The 25,004-nt window shown below is 40.2% G+C and overlaps 1 protein-coding gene across 1 annotated transcript; it reads right to left on the reverse strand.

The window, feature by feature from the left end:
- Positions 1-540: 540 nt before the first annotated feature.
- Positions 541-13,804, reverse strand: GLRX (glutaredoxin). Its single transcript, XM_069085142.1, has 3 exons — positions 13,513-13,804; positions 5,113-5,232; positions 541-1,669 (listed from the first exon to the last, which is right to left on the reverse strand). The coding sequence occupies exons 1-2, from the start codon at positions 13,717-13,719 to the stop codon at positions 5,119-5,121; spliced, it is 321 nt and encodes a 106-aa protein (XP_068941243.1). The 5' UTR covers positions 13,720-13,804; the 3' UTR covers positions 541-1,669; positions 5,113-5,118.
- Positions 13,805-25,004: the final 11,200 nt, after the last annotated feature.

A 25,004-nucleotide genomic window follows, 5' to 3' on the forward strand; every position in this document is an offset into this window, starting at 1 on the left:
TTATTTTAGAATTGTGTAGATGATTGCCTTTGAAAATGCATAATAAATTGGACTAGTCAAAATACATCATAAACCTACTATTAACTATTGTAGGTAAGGGCTAGAGATTTTCATCAAGTCCCAGACTCCCAGGCATCAAAGTGAACCAAAATGTCAGGAGTCTAGATTTCTGGCTGCATATACAAATGGAGTGCAGCACCCTTAGTGACAAGGTGGCTATGGTTAGCATTTGTGTATTCCTTACAGACAACCTTGTGTTCCAAGGAAAAGCTGCAATGTAGATGGTTTGTGAGGAAGGTAAATGGTTAGTAGAGACTAACCAAAAGGAATAGTGATGAAGGCTATTTGTGCCTTGGTTTTAATATCTATCTTAAGACTATGAGCTCCCTGGAGGTTTCGTTATTCATTGTTTCTCTTATTTTACTCTTATTCTACTATTGAATGAGTTTTCTAAACTCTCTCTGGTCCACAGTTCTTTTTCCTCTTCCATCTTGTACTGGTTTTAAGAGGCATTATTCAATAGAAATGTAACCAAGACAATGTACTCAATATCTTTTATTTCATGATTATTAAAGATAAAACCAAACCCAAAGCTATTATTTTAATTGGTACCCATTGAAATTATACATGATTTCATTGGTTTAAAATTCTAAGTTATACACTTCATTCACTGTTCTACATTTTATATTATGACCATGATTTTAGGAACCTGATAGGAATTTGACCCAGCAACGCATCATCTCTAGAACAAGAAGTTCTAGGAAATGAAACCACTTCCTGAGAATTGTGACTAGTATCAGTGCTTGTTGATGCTAGAACGAAAGCAAAAATTTTAAGTTGAAGAATTCCCAATTTCCTATAGTTACTGAAATAAGGTTGTCAGAATGTTAGGCCATTTACAAGATTTATCTGCTCCCAACACTCAGTTCATCTGTGAAGTGAGTAGGATAGAGCAGATTGCCTCTCCAATGCCTTCTTCTGTAAAACTAGCCTGGGGATCCTAGTAGGTGGAAAGAAAATGGGAAGAACAAGAGAAAGCACTTTTAAGAATATCCTTCAGTCTGTCATTTAAACCTCTGAGGCCTCTTACAGCTCCCAAAGTATAAATCTCTGATTTTAAACTTGTTCAATCCCAAGTCAAAACCTGGTAAAAGCCTTTAGAAGCTAGAAGATTAAACCAGAATAAAATTAAGTGTGTCTATGCATTGGAGTCACAAGATGAGGACTGAAGAAAATAGTGGACTGGAGTAATCCTCCCATAGGATTTGGGGTGAGCTGAATGGCCTCAATATTGAGCTGGCTAGAAGTTACAAGATACTAGATCATTAGGAGCGGCCAGGTGGTGCAGTGAGTAAGAGCGCCAGCAGGACCCAGGATCGGTTCCCAGCCTCAGATACTTAACACCCACATAAAAAAGAACTGGCCATGTAACCTTGGGCAAGTTACTTAACCCCAATTGCTTATTTAAAAAAAATATACTAGATCATTTGGGAATGTCAAAGATAATAGGAGAAATAACATCTCCAGAAGGAAAAAAAAAAACCTTTTTCTGGTTTAACATTTTAGAAATTAAAATAAAATGTTCTTGCAGGATAGGAGGCATTGAAAGAGAGGCAAAATTGGTGTGTACTCCAGCACAGCATCATGCAAGATTCCATTTTCAAGTGCCCTGCAGTAGAACAAAGAAATAAGATTATTTTTGAAAAGGTAACTTCCCCCCCGTCTTTTCCTCCCCCTCTCCAGAATATTAATGCATGAGATTCAAACATGTTCTGTTATAGAAGATAACTGGATAATATGCTATCCAAACACTGGCTGTGTGATAACTGAAAAAGAAAGAAATGTCAGTTCCTTAAGCCCCTTTTCTCATTTTCAAAGTGAGCCAGCTCAATGATCTCTGTGGTCCTTCCAGCTAGAATATTATATAGCCTTGGAAAGTACAAAAAGCTGAATGGGGAGGATACAGTGCTCTCATTCTCTTCATTACCCCCCCCCCCAAGATATAGACATGCATACATATGTGTGTATATCCATTTCTATACAGATACACCTGTGTGAATCTATGGCTATACAGACATATATACATGTGTCTATAGACAATGTTGCTCAGTTATGTCCAACTCTTCATGACCCTGAGGTTGGATTTGAACTCCGTTCTTGACTCTAACCCAGTGCTTCAACAGTATGCCACCTAACTGCCCTGTGTATTGATAATACATATTGCTTACGTGTGTATATAGGAAAACAGAAAGAAAGAGAGAGACAGAGAAACAGAGACAGAGAGATGTAAATTCTTAATCAGATTGGGCGCTTGATTGTCATTCCTAACACAGGAAGATGGAGTAGCAGAAAAGTGAGAAAATCAGGTAATACAGGTTTGAATAGTCAGAACACTAAAAACAGACATGACTCTGTTCATGTGACTCCTCTATAAATTCAGATTGTCTCTCTGTAGGGGTTCCTAATCTGGGGTCCACAAACTTAAAAAAATTTTTGATAACTTTATTCTAGTATAATTGGTTTCTGATTTATTTTGTTTCATATCTAGAAACATTAGAGAAGGGGTCCATAGGCTTCTTCATCAGCCTGTCAGAGTCAATGACACAATGAAGGTTAATAGGCTGTCCCCCTCCCTTGCCCTAGAGGCTGTGGGGGAGGGGGAGGAGGGCTTGTCGGGTTGTAGTGCATCAGCGGCTTCAAAGTTGGAGAATCTGGATTCAGACTCCACTTCTAATGCCACCTGTGAAAACTTGGAAACGTAATCAAACAAATAGTGGGTCCCTCCCTAGCCTGTGGTTTCTTCAGCTGTAAAATAAGGAAGCTGGATTACATAGTCTCTGAAATGCTTTCCAATTCTGTGTCAGTGTTGTGAGGAAAGCACTTAGGAGCCCAGATCTGAGTTCAAAGGGCCCTTTAGAGACCCTCTGTTCCAACCCCTGCCCTATTTTACAGATGAGGAAACTGAGGCAAGCAAAGTTAGTGTGACAAGTCCCAAGATAAATCAAAGTCATAAGTGGAAAAATAAAGTCATTCATTGGGATGACAGGGTAGCAAATCTGCTACCCTGGAGGATGTCCCACCAGCAGACTCACAGTAAAAGGTTCTTAGAGTTTTAGGACAAAAGGAGGAGGAAGGCACATCAGGTAGCAAATCCTGGTGATTTGTTGTCAGCCACCCTTGGCAATCCAAGCAAGGAAAATCACATCATTCTGACTGTTTTGCCTTTCATGCCATGAATCCCAAAGGAAGGGGGCACTTTGGAAACTGGTCTAGCTCAATCTGGCTTTGTTTAGTGGGTAAGATTCCAGGTGGGACTTAGGTATGGTTCAGCTCAACCTAATAGACTCTATCTTAAGGGTAGGAATGCAAGGACATTCATGGAATTCTGAGACTGCTAGGATCATTAAGAGGTAGTGACAGTTAATATTACATTTGGTACTAACAATTTTCTGTCATTATGTTAACAATTTTCTGTCAAGTGGCTTGTCCAAGGTTGTAGGAGTTCATATAGGAGCAGATGTAGGATTTATACCTAGGACCCCTGACTCAAAGCCAGGGTTCTTTCTACTCTTATCAGTGCTAAGTAAATGAGTCACTATATTATTAATGTTTTGACTCAGTAATATTTTATGGTATTTTGAAGTTCCCTTTAGGAATTCTTGGTATTGCTTTTGTTTGATTTCTCTCATCTAGTGACTTAATTGGTGTCACTTCATTTAAAAAAAAATTTTTTGAGACCATAAACCTTAAGTGACTTGCTGAGGGTCCCACAGCCACTAAGTGTCTGAGGTCACATTGGAACACTAGGCCTCCTGACTCCAGGGCTAGTGCTCTATCCACTTCACCACCTAACTATCCTTCACTTTTGTAAGTTTGTTCATGTGACTCCTCTATAAATTCAGATTGTCTCTCTGTAGGGGTTCCTAATCTGGGGTCCACAAACTTAAAAAAAATTTTTCTTCTGTAAGTCTAAGCACAATGCTCACATGTTCACCAGCAACTGGCTTCTTCTCAGAACCTTAAAGCCAACCCTAGAGTAAAACTGGAGAGTTAGAGCATTTAGGGGTTGGTTTTTGTTTTTGGTGTTTGTTTTTTTTTTTTTATCGTGGGAGACTCTTAATAGCCTTATTTGTGTAAGAACAAGGAAGAGCCCGAGGCTATGCTGTAGAGCAGGTTATGTGATCAAAACTTCCTTTCTGTGTTCAAACAGGCTTCATACCTGCCCCACTTGGCTACCACCATCTTCAAGATGCCTTTGGTCAGAAGTAGTCATCCTGCCCCAGAGGCTTTCTATCTAGACACCAGCCCCCACCAACAGGCCCTTTGTTTCTTCCCCCAGCTGTCTTTCCAGTTCTGGAATCATAATCAATACTGCTATTGCTATTTTTCAGGTTGTACTACTAGTCTACAGTGGCTATGTTCACCATTCTCTTAACTTCTCAAAGGGCACCACTACCCTATATATCTATTTTCCTTCAATTGGAATATAAACTCCTTGAAGACAATAACTATCTGGCTATTAGTAAGTTCATTCATTCAACCAGTTTCTATCTATCTGCCTTGTGGTTAGGTGTCTTTTTACTTCACCTCTGATCTTTAAAAACCGCTGGTCTTGGAGTCAACTGAAGGGGAAACAGGGTAACTAGATTGCACAGTAGATGGAGTCTCAGGCCTGAAATCAAGAAGACTTATCTTTCATGAGTTCAAATCTGCCTTCAGACACTTACTAGCTGTGTGACCCTGGGCAAATCACAATCCTGTGTCCTCATCTGCAAAATGAGCTGGAGAAGGAAATGGGAAACCCCAAATGGGGTCATAAAGAATTGGACATGATAGAACAACAACAAAAAATGAGTGACAAAATATAATCCCATTTACTAGGTAAATAAGGGGGAAGGCAAAATGACAGTCCAGTGTGACTCACTCTTTGTGAAATGGAAAAGTTCCAGATGATTAATTTCCTTGCATATATTTCATATCCAGATGTCTAAACTACGGTTGGCCTTCTTTCCCCCTCAACCAGAAAGATTACACAAGGTACAATAAACAAAGCATTCCTATTCTCTTGTGCTTTCCCAGAACCTTATCACTTCTCTGAAGGCGTCCACTTACTGGAAGTTACTGTAACACTCCAATTTGTTGAAGCTTTGGTAGCAGCTGTCCATTCTGTTGCAGGGTTAGGAGATCTGAGCAGCCACCAATACAATCTTTACCAATAAATACCCGAGGCACCTGAAGAGCGAAAAAAGCATGTACAGAAGATGTAAAGGGCTTAAATTATGAGTAGATAAAAAGAAATTACTTTTATGTTCAGTCCTAATATTTCTCCATGACCAAAGAACTCTCTTATTACAGCAAACATCTGTATGTGTACGTGTGCTCGCACATGAGCATGCACACACACACACATACACACACGAAGCTAGGTAAAGAAGTAGATAGGGTGCTGGGCCTGGGGTCAGGTAGATTTATCTTCCAGAGTTCAAATCTAACCTCAGATACTTAATAGCTGCATGACCCTGGGCAAGTCATTTAACCCTGTTTGCCTCAATTTTCTCATCTGTAAAATAAGCTGGAGAAAGAAATTGCACTCCAAAAAACCACTCCAGTATCTTCACCAAGAAAACCCCCAATGGGGTCATGAATAATCGGACAAGACTTGAAAACAACTGAACAGCAGCATATACACATAAATGTATATGGGTCTAATAGGTGGGTAAATAGCTATAGTCTATAGTAAGAGCAACTTTCTGCATGCTGCAAACGTGAGAATTTTTGGCTTAAGGTTCATTTCAGTGTATATATTTTTTTCAAAGGGATTGTATCATGCAAGGGGGAAAGATGTTAGCTGTGACCAAAGGCTAATGAAATTGTACTGAATGTAAAGAAGTATCGATGAGGGTTTTTGTTTCAAGTGGCCTGTTATTGTTGCTTAGCAACTAATATAAAACCATAGCAACAGTTTCCCTCTAAAGAGACATTAAAAAGTAATTTCATTCTAGTAATCTCATTCTTAGATGTCTGAGCAAAACATGATTAATTTAGCATGTTTTTTCTAACTTTGGGAGGGGGCTGAACTTGTAGAGGGAAGATTCAGGGTCACAGCTAGCTAGCCCTGGGAGAGCAAGTCCTCTCTTTTGGGCCTTCTCCACACATAAAGCGCTCTCTCTTTCTTTCTCTGTCTCTCTGTTTCTGTCTCTGTCTCTCTCTTTCTCTCATAAACAGAGACCCTCCCAGAAATCTCCCTATTTTATATTTACAGCTATTTGCAAACCATCTCCTCAGGGGTAAAACAGGGTTAATAATAAATAGTAACACACTACTTATCTCAAGGGTTATGCCTGTAATTCTGCCAGCCTAGGGAACTTCTGGTATAAAAACTCCCTTTTCCAAGCTAGATGCAAACGACTATGTCTTAGCAGATAAATCCTAAAGAGTTGCCTAAACCAGTTGAGAGATTAAGAGATTATCCTGTATGGCTTTATGTGTGCAAGTGTCAGAGGTCTTCCTCACTCCCAGGCTAGCACTCTCCCTGCTATACCAGGTAGTCTGTCTGGATAGACACACATATGTACCTAGAAAACTGCTCACAGTCAGTCAAAAATATCTTTTATCTGAGAAGTGCCCTTTAATCTCACATTTAAGCCAATGAAAGCCATGTGGCAAAAGCCAGTGTAAGTTAAAATTAGGGTAGGGAGCAAAATTCCAAGCATGATCAATTTATTTGTAAAGCACAAATTTACCAATAAATAGGATCTCAGTTTCCCCAGCTTAGACTCCCCGAGTGAAGGGGATTGCACTTTTTTTTTTTTAATAATCTTGGGGAGTACAGAACAAAGATTGGGGCTTCATAGCTGGGAAACAAGTTATGATTGGTTAAAAGAGATCAACATCATGAATGGCAAAATCATTATGATTAATTACAGAGCTGAGGCATGGCAGACGATATGATTGGTTGGAAACTGGGAATGAGAGGCTAGCAACAACCCCATCCTTCTTTCCTGTGAATAAGAATTGTCCATTGTTTAAATCCATTTGCAAGGCTAGAGATAGTGAATCGGATTTCTTTGGATAACAAACCAGAGATCCTTGAAGGAGATGGCTTGGTAGTGTAAAGATACTAGAATAGACTCCCTGGTGTCCATCTATACGCCTCGAGGATAACAGATTTCCTTGAAGCAAGAACAGAACAGTGATTGGCAGGAAAACTAGATTTCTAAACTTTTTTTGGTGGGGTGGAGGTAAGGCAATTGGGTTAAGTGACTTGCCCAAGGTCACACAGCTAGTAAGTGTTACATGTCTAAGGCTGGATTTAAATTCAGGTCCTCCTGACTCCAGGGCCAGTGCTCTATTCACTGTGCTACCTAGCTGCCCCTAGATTTCTACACTTAACTCATTACAGGACAGCTGAATTTCTGAACTAAGTTCAGAGACAACTCAAACATTAAGCCTGTAATGAATGGGAATATCCACGATTTCATGATTGCTTCTGAGCTAAGCCACAATCATAAGCTTCATTTTAAATAAAGAGGCACTTTAAATAATAAAAGAACATGGGAGCTTCCTAACCCAAGGTGGTGGTAACCTTCCTGTAGGAGGAGCAGATTGATAAGGAAGAAACAAACACAGCAAGGGTAATGTGGTAATGTCAGAGGACAATTAACTCCTACACTAGAGACTAGCCCCATAATCTCATAGTTAAAAGAGCTCAAAGTTGTGGGGCTTTTTAGAAAAATGTTTTTAAAATACTATAATCATTTCCCAACATATATCCCCACAGAATCCTACCTTATAACAAAAGACAAAAGTTCATGAAAAGCAAACCAAGGAAGGAATGATGTTGACATGCTATGCACCACTAGATATCTCCCAACTTGGTGACTTGCCCTGTCCTCCTTAGAAGAGGGAAAAAGATGCGGTTCTCTTGAATCAGCATTGGTCACTACAATTAACTGGAGTTCTTCAGCTGCCCTTTAGTGTCCTTTTCATTTACATTGTTATAATGATCATGTGTATTCCCAAGAAATTACCTTAACACTTGTGTCAACTGATATAAGGATTTGTGATTTTAATTAATTTTACTATAATTTACTATACTTTTTTATACGATACTAATTCACTATAATTTCTCCTATCAGTATAAATGCACTTTAAATACAAATCATTACAAGTAGATACAATTTTACTTTGAAATAAAAATTTTCATCTGACTATTCATATGTGCAAATTCACTGTGTCATTTGATACAGCTTGGTCTTTTTAAGGTATTCTAAGATTCTGGTCCTTCTACTAAGGAGAAGGAGAAAAAAATAAAAAGGAAGTGGAAAAACTTCTGGAGGCTTGGTAACTCAGGAGAGAGCAGGATAAAACAAGGGTTGGAGAGTGAACTCACAGGGTCTAGGATTCAGTAGTTTGCTTTTTTTTTTTTTAAAGTAAGTGGGACCTTAAAGGTATGTTTTCTCATTAAAACTGTGGTTATGATAGGAGGTGAAAAGAGAGGCAGGAAGCAAAATGGGAAAAAGACAGTTAAAAATAAAAAATGACAAAACCCAAAAAGCTGGCTTTCCAAAAAAAGGCCAAGAGGAAAAGAAAGTGGTTTATTTCAGATATTCCTTCCTTTGGATCCCCCCATCTGTCTAGCTCCTCTCCACTCTACTACAGTGTCTTTAGCTGGGGTCCTCACAAGCTCTCCCCTGCACTATTGCTGTGATTTCCTTATTGTTCTCCCTACTTTTGACCTGGCACCTCTCCAATCTGTCCTCCACACACCTGCCAAAGTGATATTCCTAAAAACATCAGTCTGACCATGTCGCTCTCCTGCTCACAAAATCGTCTCTAGTATAAAACACAAACTTCTCTGTTTGGCATTTGGTCCTCCCCAGTCTGACTCCAGAATGCCCTCATGTTACTCCCTCCACCCCCCTTTGCCTCTATATCCCAGCTACTTTGGATTGTTCTTGGTTCTCCATGGATGATATTCTATCTCCTCACCCCACTCTACAGGCTTCAGTCCAGTGCCTTGGGATAGTCTTTGCCTGACTCAGATCAGGTGCCCTGTCCTACAGGAGGCTTTTCCTGACCTCCCAAATTATCAGTCCTCTCCCCACCAAATAAATTTCAATTACTCTGCATGCATTTTGTATATTTTGCCACTCCCCCCCCCCCCCATGTAGGTTCCTTCAAGGAGGGGAAGTGCCCTGTTGCTACTACTTTTTTCCTTTGTTTTTTTGTCATCTTTGTATCCCCAGTGGCTAAACACAGTACCTCCTCCCATAGTAGGTGCTCAAAAAAATCTTTGTTGATTCAGATTATTGCTGCTTCTTTAATTTTGTGAGAGAGTAAGAAAAGCAATTGAGAAAATGGGGAGGGGAGGCAAAAAGAGGGGCTAGAATTTCCTAAGTTACATGATATGTTAAGTGGAGAGAGACCAGGGGAAGGATAGGGAGAGACAGAGACCCAGAGTGGCAGAGAAGACATATGTATCTTCAGTATAGGTTCCCTTTTAAGTCTGTAAGGTATCCAGGTTTCCCTTTGTCCATCCCCATAGTGTTGTGGTTCATTCAATTATAGTAAACACTCATACATGCAATACAAATCAGCTTATCTGTATGGAAACAAAACCCATTAAAAAAAAGTACAAATAGCAGATAAAAGAAGATTTAAGGGCAACTAATTTCAGCAAACACAATAGTGGTGAGTCAGAAGACACTGACCAAGGGGATATATTTACTAGTTCCAATACCATAGTAAATGCATCCGCTCTTTAAGCAGATCAGGGATCCAGATGAGACTCCAACTGCTGTTAATTTTATTGAGTTTGGGGTAATAGTGCCCTTCCCTTGCAATCAAATAACTGCTGCCTCTATCACATCCCATGGTGTATGATTCTCTTTGACTTCTTTTCAACTTTTGCCATAGAAGAATGCTCTACCCTACCCACTGCCATCCATGAGCAATCTCCTCTTCCCTTAGCTTGTGTCATCATTCTTTCTTGGTTCTCCTCCTACCTGTGAGATATAGTCCAGTCCCCTTTGCACCATCATTTAGCTTCTGTCCTGGACTCTCTTCTCTCTCTTTGATAGCTTCAACTCCCATAAGTTCAATTATAGACATACGACATCCAAATCTATTCCTAAGAAATGCTGGCTGAATTGAATAGCTTCCTAAAAAGTTGCTCTCACTCCCCTAACCATCATCCTTTAAAAAAAAAAAAAAGATTTTTTTCTTATCAGTTTCAGCAGTGAGTAGAAAAGAACCCCAAAGTTCATAATACGATTCCATAGTATTTTTTATTGTCATCATATGATCAAATGACCTATGCTGATTTCTTTTTTTTTTTAAAGCAATCGGGGTTAAGTAACTTGCTCAAGGTTACATGGCCAGTTATTTCTGGGTGTGGTGCTAAGTGTCTGAGCCCAGATTCATCCCCAGGTCATCCCGACACTGGAGGGGGTGCTCTTACTCACTGTGCTACCTGGACGCCCCCCCCCCCCCATGCTGATTTCTAAAGAAAGAGTGGCAGTTGGTTCACTCTACAACTTTCATGTCTTCACATAATTATCCAAACTCATAATTTCATTGATATTGGAAACTCCCAGGTGAGGAAATTCCTTTTATACAAGACATGTGGAAAACTTCTCTGTAATTTATAGGAATTTACTCAGGGTTACACAGCCATTATGTAAGAAGTGAGATTTGAATATTGGTTTTCCTGACTTTTAGCCAACCTTCCATCTGCCTTTCATTATCAAAGAGTAACACTGCTAAAAAGGCTTGGCCTTGGGCACTCGGAGGCGCCACAAGGCTGTGTGTGGAGGCCTGGTTGACACAGCGGCAAGTTGATCCACCATCCATAAGGGCCATTCCCAGGCCCATCACTGCAGGGCTGGGATCTGACGGAGCTGGGTAAGAGACAAATGCGTGGCAGTGGCATCTACTCGTGGGACTACCAACCCACAGCCTGGACATTTTAAAAGCCCCTATTTAAACTTCCAGGGACCAGGATGGCAGAGTGAACCCTGGCTGCTCCAATCCCCCACTCTGACCCTGAAAACAGTAATTATTGCCCCAGAACAAGATTTTAAACAGTAAAGGCTTAGGAGCCTTGGAGGAAGGGTGTGGCCAAGGCCCTGCCTCAAAATGGGTAAAAAACAGACTGCAAAGACAAAGCTCTAGAATCCTGTTATTGTGAGTAGCAGGAGCCAAATTCAGAAGGAGACAGTATTGACTCCACATCCACAGCTGAAGCCTCAACATGGAATATGAACTGGTCTCAGTCACAGAAAGCATTCTTAGATGAGCTCAAAAAGAACTTTGAAAACCAAATTAGAGAGGTAGAAGATAAAATGAATAATTATTTTAAAATCAAAATTGTGAAATTAGAAAAATATTACAATGAAGGAAACAGCTCCTTAAAATGAAAAATGTGTGAACTAAAAATGAAATATGAACATATGGAAAAGGAGCTTCAAAAACTCACTGAGGAAAATAATTTGCTAAAAATTAGAATCGACCAAATTGAAGCTAATGACTCCATGAGGAACCAAGAATCAGTCAAACAAAACATCAAGAATGAAAAATTAGAAAGAGATGTAAAATGTCTCAGTGGGAAAATAACTGACCTGGAAAACAGATCCAGGAGAAACAATCTGAGAATTATTGGTCTACCAGAAAATCATGATGAAAAAATGAGCCTGGACAACATCCTCCAAGAGCTCAACAAGGAAAACTGCCCTGAGATCCTAGAACCAGAGGATAAAAGAGAAATTGAGAAAATCCACCAGATACCTCCTGAAAGAGATACCAAATTGAAAAGTCTGAAAAATGTTGTAGCCAAATTCCAGAACTATCAGTTAAAGGAGAAAAAGGCTTGGCCTTTACTTGCTAGGGGTGGGGAACCTGGGGCCTTGAGACCACATGTGGCCTTCCAGGTCCTCAAGTGCAGTCCTTTGACTGAATCCAAACTCTGATTCAGTCTGTGGGCTGCACTTGAGGACCTAGAGGACCACATGTAGCCTTGAGGCCACAGATAGCAAAACCGTGCAGCTCTGGAGAGCATCTGTCACTCATTACATATGCAGATCTGGAGGCAGATCTGGAGTGAGCTCTTAGGCAAGGCAGCCTCTCATGGAGAAAGCAATTTTCTTTATCTTGTGTAGCCCCATATCTTTTTTGTAACTCAGACTTTGGAAGCTGATCATATCTTTCAGTTGCATGCAACAGAAGCTTTCTCCAGACACTGAAAAACAAAAAAAACCAAAAAACCAGGCCACGTAGTTTCTAGGACAGAGCTGGCACACACTCCTGAAAGTGGGCTTGTGGGAACAAAGTCAAAAAGTCAAAAGTGTCCCAGAACTGTTACTTATTCCCTCCTGGAAACAGAAAAGCTACTTTAACCCACGATGTTCACCTTTTACCCATAATCCATTCTAAGCAGGCCAGGTTGACTAGTTGGCTTCTCATCCAGTCTTGCATAAAGGGCTCTGGAGTCAGGAGGCTTGGGTCTGAATCCAAGCTTCTATCTGAATAACACCAGTGACAGAGAAGTCACTGCCTTACACACAAGTACACCTCCTGTTCAGAATGTTGAAATTTCTCCTAAATGTGTTTCCTTTAAAAACAACAACAAAAAGATTGACAGTGACAGTGCTCCCCCTGTGTTTGTGACTGGATTCATGGTTACTTTTTCATAAGTTATGGTTGTGTCATTCCTCCCCCCCCCACATGCACGTGTGCAGGCACACACACAGTAAGTGGGAGACTCAAATCCAGGTTGCCTTCATTCACGAAGTGCCACAATGTTTTATTCTGCTTTTACTATAATCCCTTTTTGAGCATTTCCTGCATTCTGTTGCCTGGCCTCACCTAGATGTCTTTCTTGTGATTGTCAGATGCAACCACACCACAGGCCTTTTGGTGTCTTTCAGTACTGTGTTGACTACGAACAACTGAACCTCTTTTAGGCCACTTAAGTATAAGTGAGAACAGGAAATAAGGCAATAAACCACAGTGAAGGAACTAAGAGAAACTTACATCTCTTACCAGTTTCTTTCCCAGAAGCATTCCAAGTTGAAGTAATTGTTTACTAGCAAAAATTACTCAAAATGACCTCTGACTTCCTCTCTCAGAAACCTTTGGAGTCAGTGTGACTGCCCAAGTTACTTTGAAGCTGACTAGGACTACATGGCATGCCTTTTCACCCATCTCCTTTCTTTTCTCTCCGATCTTAGAGGTCTGATAGCTGAATTTCAAGCCAGCCATTCAAGTAGGACATCGAGACACTGAACGACTCCCCTGCTTCCTTAGTAGCAGACAGCCCAGAATCAAGATGTCCCTGCAGCTTATCTGACACACAGAGTTAGTAGAGGTTTTAATGTAGACCCCCCCCCCCCATTTTCCTTTTTCTGGTATACAGACAAGGAACAAAACCCCCCTGAGTGTAAAGGGGAAAACCCCCCAACATGCCCACAAAACCAATATCCCCCCCAACACTCCCCAAACAGAGATACTCACAGTTCTTGCCCCTGTTAGCTGTTCCAAGTAATCTTGGATTGCATTTATATCTCCCTGGGCTGTTATGTCGACAAATTCCAAAGACTCCTGCTTAATAGGCAGTTGCTTGAGAAGATCTATAGTTCTTCTGCAGTAAGGGCAGGTGGGCTTGATGAAGACCACCACCTTATCAGCTTTGATCTTGCTGTTCACAAACTGCTGAGCCATCTTTAACACCTAGATGATTTCCTAAAGAGTAAATAACAAGGCTGGGGCAATGCTTGAGGCTTTATTTAACTGTCCTGCTGCTTTTAAAAGGAACCACCCCGGGGGGAGGAGTTTGCATTGACCAAGTCTTGCCTTTTTTTTTTTAAAGAGACAGTGTCCCAAGGTGGGAATCCCATCTCACACACATCCTTGTATGACTCACTCTTTACAGATGGAAATGAATGCATAATTGTGATCTTTAGCACGATATTGCCATGTGTCAGCAGTGCCTTTCCTGGATCTGGTGCTATGGGTGTCATCATAAAGTCACCTTCCAGGAGAAGATAGGGATGACTGAGCAGGGAAGACACATCAAAGCCCGCAGCAGAGGTCCAAGGTGGCTTCGTCTTGTGCCTTGTTTGAATAAGTGCCTCTTTTAGTGTCTGTTAGTGACATTTAAAAGAGACAGTGTTGTGTAGGGGACCCAGGAAACCAGGATGCTGTAGATTCAGTTACCAGCCCCGACACATACTGCTGATGTCCCTTAACCTCTCAGTGTCCTAAACACATCTCTAAGACTTGAGGTTGCCAAGGAGAGGCTAATCTGTGTTAGTAGAAGGAAGTTTCCTCATCTGGGAATGCCCTATACCAAGGAAATCCAGATGGTCCTGTCCCTGTCCTCTGTTTTTGACACCATTATTCCAGTAAAAATAAGGCCTCAGGAATCAACTTGGGGATGACTCTTTAAAGGAAGACTGTGAAATGATGTGTGGATTCATGCCAAGGAATAAAGACTTGGAACAGTGACTAATGTGAGAGGAAAGGACTGAATTAGGTCTATTTGCATAATACTTAAGACCGGGAATTGTTGCTGTTTGCAATAGTTCCACCTCTATGTTAACCCCAAGTCTTATAGTCCCTGTCTAAACGTCGCGCCCCCCCCCCCCAGCAATATGCCATGCACTTATTAGTCTCAATGGATGTTTGACTGAAGTCTTTGGTTTTAGTTCCTAATCCTGTTGCTTCCTCTACTCTTTCTAATATGATGCAATTTAAGTGAATAGATCTACTATAAATCTACTCATCATAAGAAACACTCCAGGATAATCAAAACTGCCCCCCCCCAAAATATAGTGGCCACCTTTGACTGGTGGTAGCAAGCTCCTTATCACTAGAGGTTTCCAGTGGAAGTTGACTGTAGAAGGGACTAAGTGGTCTCTGAGATTGTTTACACTTCTAAGATTCTATAGATTTATTAAATAAGCTATACAGTCTGACCAGTTAGATTGATTTTTTCTTTTTCTTTTTGTCTTTTAAAAAATACTATTTGTTATTTGGAATAGTTTCAGGGAGGGAGAGAAAGAAGGAATTCTGGGGGAAAATGATGGTGGTAAAAAACTTGTTTTAAAATAAGTAATACAATCAATAAAAGAAAACCTTTTCAAGGTAATTTTTTCTTCCCACTGAAAAATGTTGCATTGGAAAGAGACATCTAGGGAGCTGCAGAGCCCAGAGAATCCCTGGCAAGGCAGAGTGGCTGCCTCTGGCACATTTTAATTGAGAAGGCAAGGAAATTAATTCCAGGAAATGGCTTTTCGTTGTTCTCAGTTTTTCAAAAAACAAAACTAAACAAAACAAACCACCATGCTTTTTAGTGTGATTTTTTTTTGTGCCATTAAATATCTTAAATTAAAACTCAACTCACAAGATGAGAATATAGTTCCAAGGTGCCAGTTTACTCTCAGGCACCTGTGATCATGGTAGAGATATTATTGAGAAAAGGGCAGTGTCAGGGCTGAGAAAGTGGAATCTGCATTTTATAATCAGCTCACACTTCTCCACAAATTCAAAATTTACTTGGAATAGGGACTAATTAAGGAAAGTTGCAAAGTCATCAAAATTTCTATTAGCTCTTTTCTCAAGCTCTTTCATTCACATCCACATAAGCCCTGTCCAGGGTTACCACTCTTGGATCTTATTCTTCTCACCCACTAACATTTGCCTACCAGGTGTTCCATTCTCTTGGGATCATCCGGGACTAGGGCAAGTAGAAATTATTAGGTTAATCTGGGAAACTAATATTGTAATTAGTGGCTATTACCCCTCCCAGGTGACACAATATCTTTATCTAGTAGTTACAAAGCAAAAGGTCTCTAAGGAGTGACTTTAATGACTGGCATTCAGGCAGGCCTGGTGAAGTTATTTTAGAATGGAGACATTACATAAGATCACAGATGTAGAGCCAGAGTTCGTAAATCCCAACCTCTCATTCATGGTTGAGGAAACTGAGGCCCACCATGTAGGTGGATACCTTTAGTAGGGCCAGCCTAGGCTCCAGAGGGATTCTGGAAGTAAGGACTGGATCCTGCTGGGGCCTCAGTTTTCAGCACCATTCAACCCATGCCTTCAGCCCTCCTCTCCTCCATCATTATTTCCAACCCTAGCCCAGGATTTTATCCCTGGTTCTCCCTCTTGGTCCACCCTCCAGCACAACACACACACACACACACACACACACACACACACACACATACACATGAAGAATTGCTAAAGACAGAAAATTGTTAATAGTAAATGTAATATTACTTGCAAGGTCCTTTAAATGATGCTAGTAATTGTCAGTATTTCAGTAATGTCCTTAGATTTCTACTCTTAAGATATTGACTCCCTATTAGGTTGAGCTGAACCACACCATAAGTCCCTCTCTCACACACATACACCTTTATGAAGGAACCTACTGTATCTCAGATGGATTTCAGTTTCTCTTGTCCTTGTCCCCCTCCATTGAGATTCATGGCATGAAGGCAAAACAGTCAGAATGAAGTGGTTTTCCTTGCCAGGATTGCTAAGGGTGACTGGGGTCTCATGATCAGACCTTGCTACTTCCTCCCCCTTTTCTCCTTAAAGTATAAGAATGTTTTCCTGTGAGTCTGCTGGGGTCCATTCCCCAGGCTGGCAAGTTTGCTACCCTGTTATTTCAATTAAAGACTCTTTATTTCTCTACTCAGGAGTTTGATTTATTTCAGTACAGACACCTTATATCTAGCTCAGCAGATCTATTTCTTCCTATGCATTTGAAAGCTTCTTTGGAAACATGTTCATGTGTCATACTTTGTTCTGCATGACAAAATTCTAACTAGATGGGTCATTGTTAAGAGGCACATTGATATCTTGAAACACACCCAAAACTGTGCAAAGGTAAAGCTAATAAGTCATATATTTACTCATAAGAAGTCACAATTTCTGATTCCTGGGCCACAGGCACTGCACCAAGGAGTCAAAAAAGGTAAACTATCCTTGTGGGCATATCATTTCACCGTCTGCTTCCCATACCTGTAAAACAAAGGAATCAGATTAAATGGTCTTGTCAATTCTAACATTCTTTAATTCTATAAGTGATGTTCAGAGAACAGGAGTTCCTCTAGTCAAATTGAGTTTTTTGGTTATTTGGTTGTTTTAGTCATGTCTGACCCTTTTGGGGGTCGTGACTAAAACCACTGGAGTGGTTTGTTATTTCCTTCTTCATCTCATTTTACAGATCAGGAAACAGAGGTAAGCAGAGTTAAGTGACTTGCCCAGGGTCACACAGCTAGTAAGTGTATGAGGCCTGATTTGAACTCAGGAAGATCAGTCTTCTCGATTCTAGGTCTGGCACTCTAGCCACTGTGACACCTCGCTGTCCCAAAGTTGAGTTAGCTATCATTTAAGTGCCTATTACGTGCCAGGCAATGTGCTAAGCCAGGGGATATAGAGAAAGAAGTTGAAAGTCTAATGAGGGAAACAACATGGAAAAAAAATGTACAAACTAGATATGAGATAAATTAATCTCAGAGGTAAAGCACTAAGATTGTGGGGGATTATTAAAGACTTTTTTTTTGGAGGGGGAGGGGAGGGCATTTGGGGTTAAGTGACTTGCCTAAGGTCACATAGCTAGTAAGTATTAAATGACTGAGGGCAGATTTGAACTCAGGGCCTCCTGACTCCAGGGCCGGTACTCTATTCACTGCACCACCTAACCGCCCCTATTAAAGACTTCTTACAGAAGGTGGGACTTTAGCTGATACTTGAAGCAAAATCAATAAATAGGGATAAGGAAGAAAAGTTCCAGGCATGCAGGGCAGCCAGTGAAAATGCCCAGAGTCAAGAGATAGAATGTACTTTGGAAGGAACAAAAGAGGCCAGAATGCCAAGGCAGTGGAAGTGATAGGGCTGGGGGAAAGAGGAATAAGGTATAAGAAGAATGCAAAGGTAGGAAGGGGTCAGATAATAAAGAGCTTAAAAGCCAAAAAAAGGATTCTAGATTTGATCCTGAGGTAATAGAGAGTTATTGGAGTTTATTGAGTAGGAGAGTAACATGTTCAAAACCATACTTTAAACATTTGGGCAACTGGGTCAAAGAAACATTAGGTTAAAGAGCAAATTGAGGCAGGGAGGCCAACCAGAAAGCTATTGCAATAAGCCAGGCATGAAGTGATGAGGGATTGAACCAGAATGTTAGTGGTGTCAGAGAAGGATCTAAAAAATGTATGTTTCAAATCTGTAACCAAGTCTATACTTCTCTGGCAGGAGGTGGGTAGCATTTTTCATCATAGATCCTCCAGAGTTAATCAGAGTTCTTACAGAAGCTTTTCAAAAGTTGTTTACTTTTACCTTGTTATTATTATAGTCTGTTATTTTTCTGGTTCTATTCATTTCATGCTGCATCAGTTCATATAAGTCTTCCCAGATTTCTCTGAAACTATCCCCTTCTGCATTTCTTATAGAACAATAGTATTCTATACCATCCATATACCATAATTTGTTCAGCTGTTCTGCAATTCATGGGCATCCCCCTTTAGTTTCCTGCTCTTTGCAAACACACACACACAAAAAAACCCTGCTATAAATATTTTTATTCATAGGAATCTCTTCCCTTTCTTTGATCTCCTTGGATTATGGGCCTACTAAGAGTATCTCTAAGCCAAAAGGTATGCACAGTTTAATAATTTCAGAAGCATAATTTCAAATTGCTTTCCAGAATTTCTGGACAAAGTCACAGTTCCACTAACAGTGCATTAATGTATCCCTTTTCATGCAGCCCCTCCAACAGTTGTCATTTTCCTTTTTGGGGTCAGCTTTGCTAATTTGAGTGATGTAAGATAGTGGCCATGTGATTACTGAGCAGGGAACAGATGCAATATATGTTGTAGAGGTTAAAGAGAGTAAGATTTGGCATTGACAGGATTTATGGAAGGACAAAAAGTTAAAGATAATACTCAAGTTATAAACCTAGGAGCCTGGAAGAATGGTGGTGCCCTTAATAGAAACAAAAAAGTTCATAAGAGGGCCTGGGTTTGTGGAAAAAGATAATGAGTTCTATTTTGGGTATATTGAGTTTGAGATGTTTTTAGTATACTCAGTTTGAAATGTCCAATAGGTATTGGAGGGGGAGAGGGAAGAAAAGAGAAAAAGTGGAGAGAAATGAGAGAAGGAGATGGAGGAATGGAAGGGGGAGAGAGACAAAGACAGAGATTGAGGCTGAGACTGAGACTAGGGTTAGACATATAGATCTATAAGTCATCTGCATAGAGATAATAATGGAACTCATGAAAATTGATGAAGTCAGTGAGACCGTATACAAAGAGAAGAGGGCCCAGGACAGAACCTTGAAGCACACGCACAGTCAGGGATGGGATGTGGATGAAAAGTCAGCAAAGGAGACTGAGAGAACTCAGACAGGCAGGAAGAGAACCAAGAAGATGTTTATAAGAAAACCCAGAAAAGAGAAAGTATCTGGGAGATAAGGGCGGTAAATAGTGTCAAATGCAGCAGAAATGTCAAGAAGCATGAGCACTGGGAAAAGACCAGCAGATACGGAACTTGAGAAATCCCTGTAATTTCTTTGTTTTTGCTTTTTGGAGGGGGGAAGGTAGGGCAATTGGGGTTAAAGGACTTGCCCACACAGCTAGTTTTTGTGTTAAATGTCTGAGGCCAGATTTTAACTCAGGTCCTCCTGACTCCAGGGCCGGTGCCATCTAGCCACCCCAATCCCTGGTAATTTTGAAGAGAGGAATTTCATTTGCGTGATGAGGTTGAAAGGCAGATTGCAAAAGGGGTGAGAAGTGAGTGAGAGAGGAAATAGAACAAATTGGAGTAGGCAACTTTTCCTAGGATTTTAGCTGAGAAAAGGATGAGAGATAATGATAGCTTGAGAGAATGTAAGGATCAAGTAAAGGTTTTGTAAGGGTGGAGGAGGCTGGAGCATGTTTGTAGGTAATAGGAAAAGAACTGTTAAATAGGGAGAGTTTGAAGATTAGAGAAAGGGGAGGGATGATGATGGGGGGCTATCTGTTGGAGAAGATGGGGAGAACGAACATGTAGGGGTTGACCCTGTAAGAATCACTCCATTATCAGAGACTAAAGGAGGATAGAGTGGGAGATTATGTCAAGGGGGGTTGAGATGGAGAAAAAGGGAGGAGAGAGAGTTAATGGCTTCAATTTTTATGATAGAATATGAGCTGAAGTCCTTAACTGAGAGGATCATGGGGAGGAGATGTGGGAGGTGTGAGGAGAGAAAATAGGTTTCAAAAAGCTTCTGTGGGGAGTAGGATAGAGAATCAGTTAGGGTAAAAAAAAAAATGGCCTTGCTGCATCAAAGGCCCTGTTGAGTTTAGATAACATGAATAACCAGCTAGCTCAGTTGATTTCCCATATCTCTGTTAAGCAGCAAGTAAGCAGGAGCACAGGTTGCAAATGGTGGGAGCATATTAGGGTTGGGGATTGACAAGGTGTAAGCAATAACAGAATGAGAGAGCTATGGATTTGAGAATAGAGTTCAGCTTTATGCTGAACTGGTTAACTACAGCATTGAAATTAAGAAAGGAGGAAATATATCTGATTGCTTGCCATCTCAGGGAGGGAACTCTAAACTTAACCAAAAAAAGCAAATGTTGAAAAATTGCTTTAACGTGTAATTGAGGAAAGATGAAATATTATATGTTAAAAAAAAAAAAAGAAAGGAGGAAAGTGGTGTCATAGCAGGAGTGATAGCCTAACAAAATACTGAGGGATGGAGGGATTAAAGGTCACAATGAGGATGAAGATTAGGTTCAAGAGGGCTAAAGCATAGGGAATGGATAAATAAATGAAAAGGCATTTATTAAGCACTTGTACCGTGTTAATTGTTTGGGATACAAATAGAAAAATAAGACAGTCCCTGTTCTCAGGAAACTCATAAAAATGGAGAGACATGTATAGGAAGCATTAGCTGCAATTCAAATGGAAAAAACCCAGGGTTTAGAAGCAAAGCAGGTAGTAATACATCTTCTTTAATGTCAATTACATTGATAAATCCATATGTTTCTTTTTTTGTTGTTTGTTTTTGCTTTTTGGAGTGGAGAAGGCAGGGCAATTGGGGTTGAGTGACTTGCCCAAGGTCACACAGCTAGTTTTTGTGTTCAATGTCTGAGGCCAGATTTGAACTCAGGTCCTCCTGACTCCAGGGCTGGTGCTCTATTCACTGCACCACCTAGCCACCCCAATCCATATGTTTCTGATGTTGAACCTGTCAAAAGTGCCAAGGACTTTAGTGACAAAATCTTTCCTTTTCGTAATCTTTATTATCTGTGATTTTTTAGGAGGTGGGGGCTGCAAGGACTGTGCTGGAAGCATAGCTGGTGGCCTTCAGGGCATTATTTTCCAGGGCTCTTGGTCTTACATGCTTGTCAATAGCAGTTGATTGGCAATCGGTATCAGTGGTGACAGGGATGTCAGCCCCATTCTTCACATTCTACCCTCTAAAATGTCTGCTTGACCATCTGGTCTAGGGAAGCTGCTCCTCTCAGGGCTCTTGCGTGTAAGTTTCTGGGATGCCTTCAGTGGGGTATGTGGAGTGGTGGGGATCGTTTGACTTGTCTGACACACCTTCCTGTCTTTCCCTCAGGGTGCCTCCGGGCTTCAGCGAGGCTGGCTTGCCTAGCAGCTGTTCATGAGGGGTTCAAATTGGGAGGACTCTTCTTCATATAGGAGATGGAATCTTTGGAGGTTTGATTTGATAGTAGAATGTTAGAGTTTGGAGATCAAGAAAATGGAATGATGGTGACATCTGATGTGTCAATCGAAATTCTTTTTGGGCTAAACTCTGGGGATACAAAGCAAGGTAAATCCCTGCCGGCAAGGAGCTTATATTCTAATTGGGGAGGCAACATCCAAACAACTGTGTACATAAAAGATATAGCTAGATAGTGATAGTTACATATATATCTTTATATAAGCAAGGCAAATCCTTGCTTATATGTTGATATCTTTATAGATCTCTCTCTACCTATTTTTTTTTTTTTGCTTTTTTTTTGGAGGGGGGAATGCAGAGCATCTGTGGTTAAGTGACTTGCTTTTACTTGCTCAAGGTCACATGGCTAGTCTGAGGCCGAATTTGAACTCAGGTCCTCCTGACGCCAGGGCCTGTGCTCTATTCACTGCGCCACCTAGCCACCCCTCTACCTATATATCTTTATAGATCTCTGTATTTCTATCTCTTGTTGTCTATCTCTTTCTCTGTCTCTGTATGTATGTATATATAATGTGTATTGTGTGTATATGTTTCCATTTTCTAGAATTCGAAGAACTGACTTCCCTGGCATGATCTTGCCTCCCTAGTTATCTTCTCCAGCACTCTACATTTTCCCTCATACCCTACTTTTCATTGATCCCAGAGGGGAAGTTAAAGGTTCACAGTGAAAGGGAACTTGCTAGAAATGACAGAGGAATTCCCAAAGGCTCAATATAAAGAGGTGGTCTGAATGGAATGGGTAAGGTTGAGGAGGTAATTGAAAACAGGAGTGGTTTGTTGTCAGTCAGCCAGCAATTAAATATCACAGGGTTTGGGAGAGTAACTGTAACTTTTTTGAAGTTTCTTATTTGTTATATGTTACAAACTAATTATGGCTACTATGTACTTCTCCACTGCTCTGTGCCACACTTAATTTTAAGTTATTGGAGACTATGGTGTTCTGTGATTTGCAACTACACACTAACTTGGCATTAAAAAGGTAGGATCTTTAGTTCTGAGAGAGCTCAGGGGTAATTAATGAAACCTTGCAGTTTCCTGAAGGCAATGCAGAGTATTCTCTTTTTATTTAATTCTGGACAGTATATATCTTTCAGGCCTTTGGTATTTCCTCTGTGTGTAGCAAGGCTATGGATTTCTTCCAGAAGGCTCTGCAATGTTCAGTATGATGCCATCTGCAAACAGGAACATCTGGAGACCCATCATCCACAGTCCTTCCCTCTTCAACTTGGTTCCTCTATTGGATCTCCTCCATCATAGTGACTGACGCCTTTGTTGCACTTAGAGTTCCATGTTATGCCTCACCTGGCTATTATTGTATAAGCAGAGGCATTCGATGACTCACCTGTATTTATTTACCTTTCAAGGAACAGTGAATGATTTCAGTGTATGGATGGGAGATGACTTGTTGAAATGGAGCCTTTAAGGTACTATTTTTTGTACTGAATCACATGCTTTTTGTAATGAATAAACAGTGAACATAGTGGGCACCCTCACCATAATTAAATAAATTAAATGCTTATACCAAACACAAAGCTTGTTATAATAAGTTAAACATTTTTGCTTTTATTCAGCTAGGTAAAAAAGGGTCGGCAGACCTACCTGGGTTCAGGAAGAATTTGAGGTCAATCTATAAAGATCAGGTTATGGGTTAGTAGGAATTTTGACCAAAATTGAAAGCACATCAATGGTCGTAGTACTTTCCTGCTTTAGTTTCCTAGTGCTCATAGACATCAGTAAACTCCTAAAGTTTCCAAATATTTTATAACTTTGAGCTATTTCTTAGATAATATTTGTAAAAGTGCTTAGTACAGTGCTTAACAGTAGGTATTTAATAAATGCTTATTTCTTTTTTAATAAATAGGGGAAAAGCAGAGGGATTAAACATTTATATAGTACCCACTCTGCTATGTGTTTTTTACAAATGTTATCTAAGTGGTAGCTCAAAGTTATAAAACCACAGTATTCAGAACAAAAGAAAAGCTAATAGATGAGACAAATACATTACACTCTGGGTACCATTCCACAAACAAATAGACTTCAATACAATTATTTCCCCAAAATCGCAATCCAAGAAACATAGAACTAGGGGCAGCTAGATGGTGCAGTGAATAGAGCATCAGCCCTGGCATCAGGAGGACCTGAGTTCAAATCCAGCCTCAGACACTTAACACTTACTGGCCATGTGACCTTGGGCAAGCCACTTAACCCCAATTGCCCTGCCCTCCCTCCTCCAAAAAAAAAAAAAAAAGAAACAATACTAACATAAAACCAAATCATGGATTTAAGACATTAAATATGAAACAAAACTTATTGCCAGCATAATAGTAGCTGATATTTGTCAATGTTGATGTTATCCAGTAATTCAGTTGTTTCTGACCCTTCATGACCCCCTGGACCATATGGTTTTCTTGGCAAAGATACTGGAGTGGTCTGCCATTTCTTTCTCCAGTGTGTCCCCATTTTACAGATGATGAACTGAGGGTCACACAATTAATGTGTCTGAGGCTGGATTTGAACTCAGGAAGATCAGTCTTCTTGACTCCAGGTCCAGAATTCTATCCATTCTGCCACTTGGCTGCCCAAGTCAGCTATGCTTGAATAATAATCTTCCACAATTAATTTATCAAACCCATTTAAATTCAAATTTTCAATTGCTCAGTTTCAAAGCTTGTTTTATGAAGTCCAGTTACTTTTCCCCATCTACAAGTATATAGAAATCTGTGAAATTAAACTAGGAGATTATGAGAAATCTCAAAACTAGCTCTGACTTCCTTAAGAAGAAATAGAATTTTTCTAAGTGGAATTCATAACTTTACTAGTATGTGGGGAAATATTAATATTAATAATATACTCTTTCATTTAGCATTCAATCCATTATGATTAACGTGACATCTTTTTTTGATGTTATTTAAAGGGTTTCATAGAACTGAGCAACTTTGGCCTCTTAAGCATCAGCGATTGGAGCATAGATTTGTATTACTGTGATGTTGTTGAATGATTTGCCTTGGGTTTGAACAGATATAATTCTGTCATTTTTCATTGTATCCCAGTACTGATTTTTTCACCCTTTTATTAACTATAAGGACAGTTCCAATTTTTCTAAAGGATTCTTGCCCATAGTAGTAGACATAATGCTCACTTGAGCTAAATTTAACCATTCCCATCCACGTAAGATCCCTGATACAGATGTTTAATCTTTCCATCTCCTGTTTGACCACACCCAGTCTACTTTGCTTCATAGATCTTACATTCCAGGTTC

The sequence above is a fragment of the Petaurus breviceps genome, unplaced genomic scaffold (assembly GCF_028583685.1).
Source record: "Petaurus breviceps papuanus isolate PSGF00001 unplaced genomic scaffold, PetGlider_PUasm1.0 175, whole genome shotgun sequence".
NCBI lineage: Eukaryota > Metazoa > Chordata > Mammalia > Diprotodontia > Petauridae > Petaurus > Petaurus breviceps.

What these genes read in the sequence shown, in the direction of transcription:
- GLRX (XM_069085142.1), bottom strand. Translation starts at nt 13,719, where the DNA reads ATGGCTCAGCAGTTTGTGAACAGCAAGATCAAAGCTGATAAGGTGGTG. An exon ending in AGCTAACAGGGGCAAGAACT is followed by an intron (nt 5,233 to 13,512) that starts GTGAGTATCTCT and finishes TTCGCTCTTCAG; the next exon opens with GTGCCTCGGGTATTTATTGG.